Source organism: Diabrotica undecimpunctata, chromosome 1 (genome assembly GCF_040954645.1).
Source record: "Diabrotica undecimpunctata isolate CICGRU chromosome 1, icDiaUnde3, whole genome shotgun sequence".
NCBI classification, from domain to species: domain Eukaryota; kingdom Metazoa; phylum Arthropoda; class Insecta; order Coleoptera; family Chrysomelidae; genus Diabrotica; species Diabrotica undecimpunctata.
Window position 1 is genome coordinate 56,655,786 of NC_092803.1, and position 14,377 is coordinate 56,670,162.

The 14,377-nt window shown below is 32.4% G+C and overlaps 1 protein-coding gene across 1 annotated transcript in view; it reads left to right on the top strand.

The window, feature by feature from the left end:
* The first annotated feature begins 11,129 nt into the window (after positions 1-11,129).
* Positions 11,130-14,377, top strand: part of LOC140449535 (beta-1,4-glucuronyltransferase 1-like) — a 40,265-nt gene continuing 37,017 nt past the window's right edge. The window contains exon 1 of the mRNA XM_072542742.1: positions 11,130-11,337. Coding sequence (XP_072398843.1) covers positions 11,329-11,337 — 9 coding nt within the window. The 5' untranslated portion in view covers positions 11,130-11,328. The remainder of the gene's footprint in view (positions 11,338-14,377) is intronic.

The following is a 14,377-nucleotide window of genomic DNA, read 5'->3' on the forward strand; positions in this document are numbered from 1 at the left end:
TAATATATATATATATATATATATATATATATATATATATATATATATACATATATATATATATATATATATATATATATATATATATATATATATATATATATATATATATATATATATATTATTGTAGATAAATAAAGGCAGAGAAGAAGAAGAAGGGAACTCTAAATACAGTAGAACTCCAATTATCCGGATTAATTGGGACCGGACCCAATCCGGATAATCAAACATCCGGATAATTGGATTTTTCTCGGAAAAGGCCTTTTCCAGGAAAGAAATGTAATTACAGCAAAACACAATGAAGAACATATACGGTATTTATTATGAAAATCAATACAGCATACACAACAATATGTAAATGACAAAGTTTACATTACGTAATATTGACACACAATACTGAATCACAGTAATATGAATTATTTTTTTAACATATCAGGCAGAGTCAGTTGTTTTGCTGACTAGAATCGTTTCCGCGCCGCCAAGTCTCGCATTCTTTTGACGGTGAGGAGTTGCAGGTGGTCACACTCTGGTTGCCGCTCCATCCATTTAAGCGCGGTGTCTAGCCCTACAAATGCCTCACTCGCAGTCGGCCCCACTTCTAGCTCGGTAGCAAAGTCCTCGTCTTCCGGTTCCGGGTCATCACTTTCCGCTGTCACAACACATTGGACGAGTTCATTATCATCGGGAATCTGGAATCCGGGATCCGTAGAATCACTTAACAACCACTCCTCTACATCCTCTGCACTGCACTCGGAATATCTGGGAATGTTTACGATGATATCTCTGATTTCTTCAACCGTTACGTCGTCATTTTCCTCCTCTCTCTCTTCCTCTTCTTTTTGACGCTGCTTCTCTTCCTCCTCTTTCTGTAGTTCCTCCTTTGTTGAAATTCATTTCAATTTATTCCAAGCCCTTCTCAATGTCGCCGTAACCATACTCCACGCTTCCGCCAACATATACGAGCAATCTTTTAAATTGATTTTTTTGTGATGAGCGAGAATGCATTCTTTATTTTTATTTTCTATCAACAGATTCCTAATCAATTGCCTCCTGTAATGATGCTTCATTGTTTCAATAACCGACTGATCCATCGGCTGCAGCAAACTCGATACGTTTGGTGGCAAAAACATTGCTCGAAATCTTCCATCTTCCCCCCTAGCAGGTTTTCAGGGGATGAGTGGGTGCATTATTAATAAGTAACAGCACCTTGCTGCCTTCTTTTCCCAATGTCTATTGATGTTTTTTGACTTCAGGTATGAACACTTCATCAAACCATTCTGTAAATAAAGTAGCAGTCATCCAAGCCCTTTTTTGGTTTTTATAGACCACGGGAAGTTTTTTTACATTCTTGAATGCCCTGGGATTTTTAGATTTTCCTATCATGAGTAGGGGTAATCTATGATTTCCGGTTGCGTTAGCACAAATAAGGGTAGTCACGCGCTCTTTGCTTACTTTGTGACCAGAAGCACTTGATTCTCTTTTGGAAGTAAATGTAGTTTTTGGCAAAGTTTTCCAGTTTAGGCCCGTTTCATCAGCATTGTATACAAACTCAGGGTCATAACAATCTGGTTCAACCTTAAAAGTCGGATTCCGGATAATTTTAATTTTATCGGCCAACGATAATACCACACGTTTCCTCTTAGAACTCATCGTAGTTCACTGAACACAATAATCAAAACACTAAGGAACACGGTAACCAAAGTAAAAGACGCAGGGGAACATGCTGCCAAATTAAAATGGAATTTCGCAGGACACAATTCCCGACTGAACGATAAGAGATGGGGCCACGAAATATAACAGTGGAGGCCATGGTTAGGAAAGAGAAGCAGAGGAAGACCACAAATGAGATGGAGGACCACGGAGGACACAACTGGAAGCAAGTGGCGCAAAATAGAAGACACTGGATTGATTTGGGGGAGGCCTATTTCCAAAGTTGGATTACTTAAGGCTGAAGAAGAAGAAGGAACACGGACAAGTCAACACATCAATTCACTCTATTGCAGGTTGAAGAAACACTAAACGACTGACTATGTAGCAGGTGCCGCGAGCGTGGGTCATCGCGCCCCCTCCCTATAGCCCGTTGCTATCGCTACAACACTACAGTGTGTTCGCAGTTAGAAGGGTCAACTACTGCGCCACGTTTCCTGCATACATATTTATTTCTGTCAAGACGTGGCGCCTATACAAACTTGATTTTTTCTTTTTCTCAATCTGATTCGGATAATTGGCGATCCGAATAATGGGAGTTCTACTGTATCTAACTGTATAATATCTTGTGTACATCAAATTTGTCAATTTGTAAAACGGTAAAATAATATTTTTTCAAATATTTGTTTGTAGCATTCAATTATGTAAAGTACCTATTTGTCGGTTTTATCGAAAAAAAAAATTATTTACAGATTGGAATTGCCCAGTGTTAAGTTTTTCGTGTATAACCAATTTAAATTTCAATTATTCTAAGAACGATTTGTAAGTGAAAGTGGGTAGACAATGCATGGGGGTTTTGTGGAGATTGTTAGCAGAGATTAAGATCGAGGCAAAACAAGTATTTAGAAATCGGAGGGTAAAATTTCCTAGAAACAGGTAAAATGATTACGACGGGAAATTCAAAGACTTTCTAAGGATATTTGTGTTGACCAATAAAAAGGAAGAAATGCTTATTTGAGAGAAGGGGGCTGCATCAGAGGAGAAATTTTGGGAATGGAAAAAACACCAGTGTATTTTTTGAGATATAGAAAATTAGAATAGAAAAAACTGACCCAAAGCAGTCCCTGCATATTTTTCTAATAGACGGGGTTTATCGACTACGTGACCTAAATGTCAAATGGTAAGGTCACGTAGTCGATAAATCCGGTCTATTAGAAAAATATGCAGGGACAGCTTTGAGTCAGTTTTCTCTGTCGCACTGAGGGACCGGGACTGTATTATATGTCTATGGTTAGCTTACACTAAGCCATTTATTCTTACCTACTTTTAACAAAAAAGTTACTGGTTTATTAGCAGGTTTAGGTTAGATTTGGTTAGGTTGAGTTTGACTAGGTTAGATTAAAGCATTTTATTATTACCTAATTTTAACAAAAATTGCTGGTTTGTTAGCAGTTTTAAGTTAGATATAGTTAGGTTTAGTTTTGTTAGGTTAGGTTTGGTTGTGTAATATTACAAGATAGACTGACTGCTGCAATACAGTCGCATTCCCCCCGTGCGACAGGGAAAACTGACGCAAAGCACTCCCTGCATCTCTGTCTAATGGACCGGGTTTATCGACCATGTGACCTTCTCAATGGTCATTTAAGTCACTTGGTCGATAAACCTGGCAAACTAGAAAGAGATGCAGGGACTGCTTTGTCAGTTTTCTCTGCCGAGCTCTGCTATTGCAGCGATCAGTCTGTCTTGTATTATATGTATATGGGTTTAGTTAGATTAAATTTTTTAATTAAAATTTTTAGGTGTTTTTAAAAGTTAAAAGTGGCAACAATGTCAAGTGTACATTTTTATTTACGTGCACATCAGTCAATTTGTTCTGAAAGATCAAAAATTTGGACTACTTTAAAAAATATGTAAATAATATAAAGACATTTGCAATTTTTGTTGTCTTTTCATCTTAATTTTTTAGGTTATTGTTGTATTTTTATTAATCTAATTTATTGTCTTTATTTATTATCAAAGGTTCTACACTTATAACACTTTCAAGTTTAAAGTCTTTATTTCTACAATATCACTAATTTATTTCACAATAATAATTATATAATATATAATTATATAATTATTAGAACAAATATTATTATTAAAACACAACTATTTTCCATATTTCTAAAACAAACAAAATTTAGTGCTTCAACGAGTCATAAAAACCATGATAATCTGGGTGAATAACAGTCTTAAGAGACTGCAGGTGATTAAATTTGTCTTTTGTAATGGGCAAATGGTCATTATACATTTTTCTTGCGATTCCTGCATTATTTGTATTTTTGCGAACTGGTAAAAACTGCCACTCCTCGTCAAAGTTTAGTTTGAATTGGACAGGCAAATCTCTGGAATACCTTAGAGCCCTCAGATTATTCACGCATGCATCTCCCACTTTTTTCCCTGGACGAATGGATGAATAATATTTAATTTCGGAATAGTCATTAAAAAATTGGTGATCAATGTATTTTACTTTGTATGGATTTTTGGAATTTTTACGGGCCTCTTTAATTATTTCCACAATTGGATGGTGAATAAATGCATTTTTTTTCTTTCTTTCAATGATGGAGTGCACACTAGCGCATTCCATTTGCGAGTGACCCTTAACTAAATATTTCTGTATAATTACCGTATCATTTTCGTTGCAGAAATGCTGAAATACATTAGCCAATGTCACGTTGCGATTTTGTGCAGAACATCTATCGCTATAGAAAATGTTTGGTGTGTCCTTTTCTTGGGCATCTAACTCTTCATTTAAAAAATCAATTATACAAGATGTAAAGGAGTTGGCATCTGTTTTGCCCTCTTCCTCATGCCATACATAACAAACTACCTTATTATTTGTTAAATTATAGATGGTGAAGTTATGGCATGCTAGTTTCTGTTTAAAGTATACCATGCCTTCAGGGATGATAGGGACAAGTTGGACCGCTTGTACATCCATCGTAAATACGCACACTTTTCCTTCCAACGGATCTTATTTATCCTTGTTTTTTTCCTTTCTAGCGCGATCGTTTTGGCTAATGTGCGATTCATAATCTTCTTGCTCTACATTGTCCAGTTTATGCGAAAAACATAAATCACACACTGGCCCTTCCTTGGATGATACACATCAATGTTTGTGTTTTTCATTTCTTTAAAGAGAACATCATATCCGACAGCAGATTGTGGTTCATAATTTTTGTATACGTCATACACTTCCTTATATGATTGAAAAGTTGTTTCCAAATAAAGTTTACTCGTTGATGAACGGCAATAATGGGAGGGCATCTTTGGCAGTTTTCAAGGAATGCTTTAAATTTATTTCTGCGTTCTGATCTGAACTTGACTGTGATCCTTCGAAAGATTCTTCAAATTCAATGTCGGTGTTATAGTGTCGATTTTCCGCAGCTTCACTGATATTTTCTATATTCAAAGTTAGATCCCTACTGACATTCTCCACCTCAGTACTGTCCTTCACATCAACATTCATACCATTATCTTCTATACTAATACTAGCCAGGCATCTGCTTTGGGTGTCATTTTTTAAATGAGATCCTGTTTAAATAGCAGTACTCTTTGGGTTCAAAATAATACAGGAATGTACTTGAATGTTTTGTGAACAGAGTGATGAAGAAGCAATGTGCTGGAAACTGAAGGATTCTTTTCGAAAGGTCTCATAAACTTGTTCAAAGCCTGTATTTGCTTTTTTCCAATTTTCTTTATGACGGCTCTTCTGCGACTTCCTCTTTAGAATGTGAATTTTGATTGGTAGTAACTTTCATTCTGGTCAATATCAGAATTCGCTTTTAGACTTTCTAGTGCTGATTTGACCATTCTCGAAGCCCGGCTTGCCTAAAAATAAAACAAAAAAACACTTATTTTGTTTCTAAAGAAACCTCGTAAATCAATAGATATTGTATATACTTGATTATATTTTTGTAGGTAACAAAACCTCGTATCACAATTTTTTTCATTTAAAAATTCATTGTAATACATTATTTCGAAATTCTTGTACCAACTGACAAGTTTTTGGTTTTCCTTAATTGATTTAAATAATTTGCTTCAGTTGATCAATTGAAATAAAATAATTGAGTCATCATAACCTTAAAATTTTTGGAATAATAATAGTTTAACGTAAAACAATGCGTCTACGTATTATTAAAACAAAGTAATAAGATGTTTTCACTTACCATAGCTTCTAATAAACAGTTATAATTCTTATAAACCTATATAAATGCACAAAAAGGTTCAGTATTTAACAATTTTTCAGACACGTGTTGACTTACGTGGTTTCGTGTACAACATGTGAGATACAAGGTTTCTGAATTCGAGTGACGGAGGTACAATTTCACATGCTTTGTAATAAGAGGTTTCTCAATCGATGCAGCTCGATTTCCTAATATAGGCCACACAAAAAACGCAAAAACATCGAAAATTGAGATACGGGGTTTTGACATCTTAGCGACGATATATATAAATAACCATTAGTTCTGGAATTACGGCGAAGAATCGATGACCTTCCATTGAAGGAATTCCATCAAAAGCAGGTTTTTTATATCGTAGGGGGACCCATGGCTCTAGAAATTTCTGCCGGCAGGTATATTTATGATCTAGAAAAGACGAATGGGTTAGAAATAATATTTTATGACTCATAATATTTATCGTAACATTATTCTATAAATTTTAAATTTTTTTTTTGTTCTTCTTGATATTTGGTCAGTTTTACTAGTCTCCAGCAATTGAGATTTCCTTTACTTTTCCGGCACAGTTCACAAAAAATTAAACATTTTTGAGGGGTCTCATTTTAAAAAATAATTACCAAGTTTTGTACACTAATATATCTTTTCTGTGTTCTTCTTTCTGTGTCCACATTTTATATCCACACACAATGTTGTATGAAATCAAAAAGTTTTTAATAGATTTATCATTTTTTATAATGCCGCTATCAACAGGTTTTTCGGCAAATAAAAATTATTATACAAACCACTTCCATATTAATTTCATAATATATTACCTTATTTATTTCCTAATTTGTTCGGTTTCTTCTTGTAAATACAGTAACATACATTAAAAGTTATTTGGTAAAATTATTTTTCAAAGATCGTCACTTCTACCTCACAAATACCTGTGACGCAATTATAATTGTCAATTCTAAATTAGTTGGTTAAATCTAGTAGTAATTAGCAATTGACTTTAAATGACTTGATTATGAGTTTTATTCATTAAATATCTTTTCCGTCGACCGTCCATTTATGAATAATTTTAACACCCTCAAAATCATTGATTAATGACCCCTATTAATGAATGATTTTCTATTAATGAACGATTTCATTATAGGCAACACAACATACATTGCTTGTATAAATTAATTTAACCACATTTAACGCTCTGTGATTGGCAGTGACCTGTGGTGTAGGCAACCAAACATATACCTATTTATATTCCCACTAAAAAATTATTTAAAATGAAGTTACCGCTGTAAGTAGGCCGTCTGTCATTGTAGGTCATTATTTATCGTTAAGTAAATAAAAATTTAAACTAAGATATTTTTATTTCTGAAAAGTACGGTAGACGGAAAAGTTTTGTAACGAACTCGTGAATTAAAATGGCGATTAACAATCTCGAACATTAACGCGCTCGCTTCGCTCACGCGTTAAAATATCTCAATTGTTAATCGCCCTTATTAATACACTTGTTGGTTAAATAACTATTATAATAAAAATCTCATGTCACTTCTCTGTCTGTCTTATTTTTTTAATTGTAAATTCAAAATGTTTTATACGACTTCACCTCTACTGTTTTAGTTCATTTGATCCACTTATTTAGCTATAAAATGACGTTAAACAAACGTCATTTTATGTTTTTAAAACTTTTTTTAAAATAAATCGAGAAGGACAGAATCGATTTGGCTTACTTTGGTTTTGAAATAATTATTTGAAGTCTTAGGAAGGTCTAATAGGTGAGAAAATATGATGAAATTATAAAGAGAAGAATAAAAACAACCGTTTTATTTTCCCATACAAACAGTTACCCTTATACAAAATGTTTTATTAAGACTCTACCTCTAATACAGTGGCAGTTGAAGATAGTAAGGTAGAAAATAGTAAAAGCAGTTTTATTTTCTCATACACATAGTTATAATTACTAATCTATACCATATACCATCAGATATCAACTTTTATTAGTTGTTTATGAAGTGTTTTAAAAAATGAGTTTTATTGTTTTAGTTGAAATGTTACATTGAATAATATCTTATTTTAAATGTCATACCCCATGTTCTTCTGGAAGACGTTTAAATTTTGCATTTACAGTTGGTCATAGTAAGTGACGTTACGTGATACCAACACAAAATATTTAAGTCGTAGGTCTTTTTCTTCTTAGAATATTTTAGCTAAATACTTACACTGAAATTAATGCCAATAGCGATATTTTATTATATTATATAAACTTCATTCACAATTATAAGAACTGACTTATGCAGAATTTAAAAGTATCCCGCTGATAAAGTCGAAGCCATAAAGGGATTTGCCTCTTCAGGTAAATAGTAAAAAGGGTCGGCTTAACGAATTTTATATTTTATTTGTCATTTACATTACATATTTAATTTAAATAAATATCTAGATAATTAAGGGAAAAAATACATAAACTGATGGAGTATTAGAATTAATTAATTATTGTATTTTCTGTGTCGATTCTTTATTAAATATATCCAAATTTTGAAAGTAATAAACAATTTTTGTTTTGTTAAACAAATTGCAAGTAAAATAATAAAATGGTGAAGTGAAAATTAAAATGAATTAATGTAGGTATATACATATAGCTAAATATGATTATATTTTATACTTCATGTAAGGGAAGAAGTTTTTCAATTGTTAGTAAATTCAAATGCAAAAGTATTTTTCTATTTACTTTTTACTTTAAATGTATTATTTAATTATTAGAAGGCCATGAATCTAAACTTGGACATAATTTTTAATACCTAAAAACATTTTAAAATTACATTTTCTTGCATATCTAAATTTAAAATCACTTTCCTCTTGAGTATTAATTAATAATTTTGATTTTCCCTATCTACTACTTAATATTTTATAAGATTATCGATTAATGATTTCTGTGTGATGCATAACCTTGATTGAAGAATAATTTTTTTTTCGTAAAGTTATTAATAAAGAAATTTTCCATTTTTTGATAACTTTTTCAGACATGAAACGGAAAACTTAAACATAACAAGTCAACATGAATAAATATGAACCTTTTAAAACGAGTAAATCGGTACTCTTTGAAGGGACCTCAGACGTTCAGATACAATTAGCGTCTCTTTGTAAAGAAAATGAAGTCGACTTTACTAAAGTAACAGGACAAAACTAGTGCCAATAAAACACAAAACACACACACAAAACATTTTCTTCGTTGAGACTTAAAATAATGATTAGTAACAATAATTATGGGAAATTTGTAACAAAAAGAGTTTAATAAAAAGAGTTTTTTTGGCATTAAGTTTGAATGATAATATTTGATCTGATTATATGTACCTATATACAGTTGTGCTATGCTTGGCTATTATGCCGGTCCTGGCAGCTTTGGTAGCTGTGATAATTATACAACAATAGAGTATTTACGAGGGATTATTCCGTTTTACAGCTGTTATTAAAATAACTTTTATAATGAGACACTAAATTTCTGGATACAGTATACTTTATGTACGCGTATAAATAATATTTGAAGATTTCTATTAATGTAAACTTAAAAGAAATACACCAAAATTTATAATAAAATTCTCCGACCATTGTTGTTAATTGTGTTTTACGTTCTTCAAGAGCCTTTGTTAATTCTTCGTAAAATATCTTCTTCTGGATACGTTGATGTAGGTGTATCTACTTGCACTATCTTAAGTTGTCGTGTTTTTCTCAATTATATTATGTAGATTACTCTGTCTGAAATTCCTCTCTAAATGTGCTTATATATTCGGTAATCCTTTTATTTACTATAAATCCTCCTACTTCGTTGTTGCTGTTGTCATCTTTACCTTTTTAATACAGTGTGTTTCTCTAATTAACTTGAATTTTAAATTCATCTTTTCTTCCAACTTCTGTCAAGCCCATTATACCCCATTTTATTTTAGATAGCTCCTTCTCCAATTCTATAATTTTTTCGTCTTTATTCAGAGATCTTATATTGTATGTGCCTACATCCAATTGTACGTTTTTTTTAATACGCGAGTTCTTGTGTTTCCCAGAATTCATTAGACAGACCTACCTTCTTCGAGATATGGGATTTGGCAGTAGGTGCTCTAACCACTTTAGGCATATGTCTTTGTATTTCAATACTCGCCAGTCAAAACTGTGTTCTCTTAGCCATATTTTTCCACCTTAATAAGACGGCTTGGAAGTTCTCCATCGCAGTGTCACAGCCGATTGACTTATAATCGGGATTTTTAGTTTCCCAAAGCTTTCATACAGTAATGACGTTACTGTTGCCCAATGTCATATTACCAGTTCATCTCCGGATACTTATTTGGATTTGCCTTATTCGTACCTATCCTACCTATCTGCAGGAACATTCCCTATTAGCCTTCTCCCAGCCCAGTCCGTCTTAAGTACTGAAAGGTCCCTACTTAATTCAAAGCACCTCCTCTACATAAGCTAAAACCGAAAACTCTCGCTAAAGTTAGATTTTTCAGAGCATAGGATATTTCTTGATCATTTTTTTGGTTTCTATCTGGAATCTTTAATTTTCATCGCATGCCCATCTAAAACTTTCAACACGTTGAGACACTATCCATTATAGTAGACCCTTTTCATTTTAAAACCAGATTATGTAGGTGCTTTCGAATGCAAATCCAAAAAATACGTGCATACATTATAAGATACCTCGTATAAAGTACCATCTTTAACTATTAATAATGGTTATACCATTAAATTAAATTAATTTTTGTTTTTAGTTTTAATACAGCGACAATATTATTTTTATCTAGTGTACTTAATTAAGTAAATATCGTAATAATATCCCCAAGAGATCTCTATATAATTTATATACACAAAACAGACGCATATAATCATCTGATATCAATCAACATTTTGTCCGCAAAAATCCTCTAGAGCTTTCTAAAAAACGAAGTCATAGGTAGTAAACACTACATATTTCAAGAGCTTCCCTTTGAAATACCAAAACAATAGGAAATCGATGGGTAAAGGGATGCCCAAAGAGTATGCGTCATTCTGAGGACATTGCCAAGTTTTCAATGAAATATTTAGATTCCATGCAACACATACGATCTAATACTTTGTCAGTTTCGAACATATTTCCCAGTAACCGTAAATAATGATTTAGGAAGTATTTAACGTATAGTAATCAGAACACCTTTTACTTTTATATCATTTAGAAAAATGTACCGAACTTTTTAAGTATACGTGAATTATATAAAAATATCGATTCGATTGGCAACGCTGTGCGAGCTTCCCCGTTTTAACTCGTAATACACATTTATCTGTTTTTAAAACCATCAGTATCTCTTTGTAGGTCTAATAAATAAAACTAAAATCAATTATAAACATTTGTGGATGATAAACATCTCTTGTAAGTGTTATTCTAATTACCAGGTATCTAATCTAGTGTGATAATGTAGAAGTTAGTACAGAAATATCAGGTGCTGAATAATACCAAATGATTCAAGTAAGTGTATTATATGTATACATTTTAACTTATGTAACTATATTGAACTTTTAATCATTATTCCGTGTTATTGATTTATAATGTGCAATGCTGTTACTGTGTGGTAATTTTGTATATTGTTTGATCGTGTCTTGGTATTGTTACTTTGCCGGTATGCTTATTTTATAAAAAATTTAATTCTAAGTATCATTACAGTTCATGATATCACGATACCTGCATCAGGTCAATGACTAAGAAGACAGTTCATGAATTTTATTTTAACGATAATCCAGCAAATAAATAATGAAATGAGTTATACGCGTAATATAGTAACTTATTGTATAATATTTAACTGTCCTTATGAGTTCTATCAAGAAGAGCATAAGTAACTGAGAATTAATTTTTTTTTATTTAGCATATGGCATATTAAGAACATATTATTAAAAGCAATATTTTTATAAAAAACGTTAAATGGAGTATTAAAAACGAACATTTAATGTATCAATTATAATCTAAAACATTTTCGGTCTCTTTCAGGAAATCCATCTTTTTAGTTTTTCTTGCTGTTCTGTCAATAGATTACCCTCCTTATCTTTTTACTTCTGTTTTTTGAATTCCTTTTTGCTTAATTAGGTCTTATAGTTTTTGAAGTTCTTTGTTCATAGTTTCTCTCTTCTTTCTGAGGTGGATTTCATATTTTTCCTTGCGTAGTTATACATATTCCTCCTCTGCTTGTCGGGTTCTGTACCCCTGTTGCATCAATAAATATGCTGTATTTTTTTCTCTAGTATAATCTTATATTCGTAAAAACAGTCATTCGTTCTTGTTCTTCTTTGTTTACCTTTCATACCTAGTAATTCTTCAGCTGCTTCTGTAAATATTTATATTCTCTGTTTTTGTTTGTATTTTTAAGTCTTTCTACATTGTATCGTTCATGTTTAGAACCTATTTCCTTTTTTAAACGTTTAACATTCTGGCACTTGCCCTACTTTGGATCCAGTAGTGATCAGAACCCGCATTTGCTTCTCTTCTGGTGCGAATGTTTATTATATTGGATTGGTGTCTTGAGTTTACAATAGAATGATCTATCATATTTACTGTAAGTCCGTATGGTGATTTCCAGGTGCCTTTGTATATATTTTCGAGCGAAGTTAAAATTATACCATCGATTCCAAAAAAAACTACTATGAAAATGAAGTCACTTTTAAAATCAGAGCATCAAAAATATTTAAAATTCGTTAGTTCTCAAGTACCAATTATTTTATTTTGTTGGGCTGTGTCATTCCTGTTCCATACCATGTAAGTTAAACTTTTACTTTGTATTCCAGTTCTTCCTTTGACGGAATTTTTAGTTTTAGTTCACGCTTATAAAATTAAAGTGGTTGCTTCGCTGTGTAGTTGCGGCAATCTGCTAATTCAGCTGTTGATTCACCTGTTTTTATTTTGCTGTGTAAAGATATTTTGACATAATGTCAGGACATTGATCAATTCTGTTATTAAATAGACTTCCCGGATATTTAACACTCAAGAGAATTAAATTTTTCTCAGACATAAACTCGAGAATTGCGTTTCGTTCTGTTTACTGCCGTAAACGCAATACGTAGAATTAATTGCGGTTAGTATCGTATTTGTAATAATACGATTCATGTCATGCATCACTTGATGTATAACTTCTTCCAAATAAACACGTGTAGGCGTGTTTTTAAAAGACACTATGCATATACAAACCAAACAAGCTCTGCGGTTGCTAGCACTCTTTCTATTGACAGACTAACTAATTGAATATCGTTCTAAAATAAAAAGGAAATACTAATTTAAGTATTTCACATCTTTAGGTATAGGTATAGGAAAAATTATTTTATTAACTAGATCTAATGTATTATTTTTATAATTATAAGCAGAAATATCATATTCTGCTCTTACAATGTAAAGTGACCGACAACTAAAACATATTTTGTTAGGCGTCGTCAATGATCGAATTCAAAATTTCCGAGAATGCATTATAGACACGTGATTACTTTTAACCAATTACGACGCGTGATTTGTGATTTATAGTTTCATGTTTCATTTTATATTTGCCAGACTATATCTTAGATGAATATTTTTAGCATTGCTTTATTTTCTAGTAACTTTTATAAAATTCAATATCTACATTTAGTTTCACACTCTATACATATTGACTTTCATCATAATTATCTTCGCCTTTCTCTTTATGCGATCTCGGCTTTCCTAATTACATTTCTTCATAAGTTTCTATCTTGGGTTACACCAATATCAAACCCCTTCCTGTACATGTCTTGTCTGAGGTGTCTTCTGTTGTCTTCGTCTCCTACTCCTTCCAAGAAAAATCACCAATTCTTGACCTTTTCCTCACCCCACGTCGTATTTTCTAACCGTTTCCATCGTTTTCTGATTCTGACCAATTCGTATGTTTGCACACTGATGCAAAATTTTTGATAATACGGAGGTATTAGTCATCAATTCCCACCTAGTTTGATCACTTCAAGACACCGAGCAGTTTGTCGTGGATGACCCGGTCAAAAGACTTCTCGAAGTCGATAAAACAGATATATGCCGGTTGTTGTATATCCCTACATTTTTTAACCATGACCTGCAAACTGAATATTGTTTATCTGGTTCTAAGGTTTTTTCAGAAACCAAACTGTGTTTCGCTTAGTTGTTTTGCTTAGTTGTATTCTATTCTCTTGTAAATTCTCAAGTGCAGTATTCTTGAAAAAATTTTCAATACAGGCTCTTCAGACTGATAGTGCAATGGTCGCTACATTGTTTAGCATTTATTTTTTTCGGTATTATTATAAATGTTGACAGTAGCCACTCTGTTGCCCTATTTCGTATATTTTATTGAAGAGGTTGAGAAGAGAAGAAGAGAATGTTTGCCTTTATCGTTGTTAAGTGATTATTTGGCTGGGAATTTCATCTGAACTGGTTGCTTTCCTATTCTTTGACAGTTGTATAGCTCCTTCCATTTCGTCGAAGGTTATGTTTGAACCAGTCGACACATTTTCGATTTAAATTTCTGTTCTTTCGTCATCAAACATTT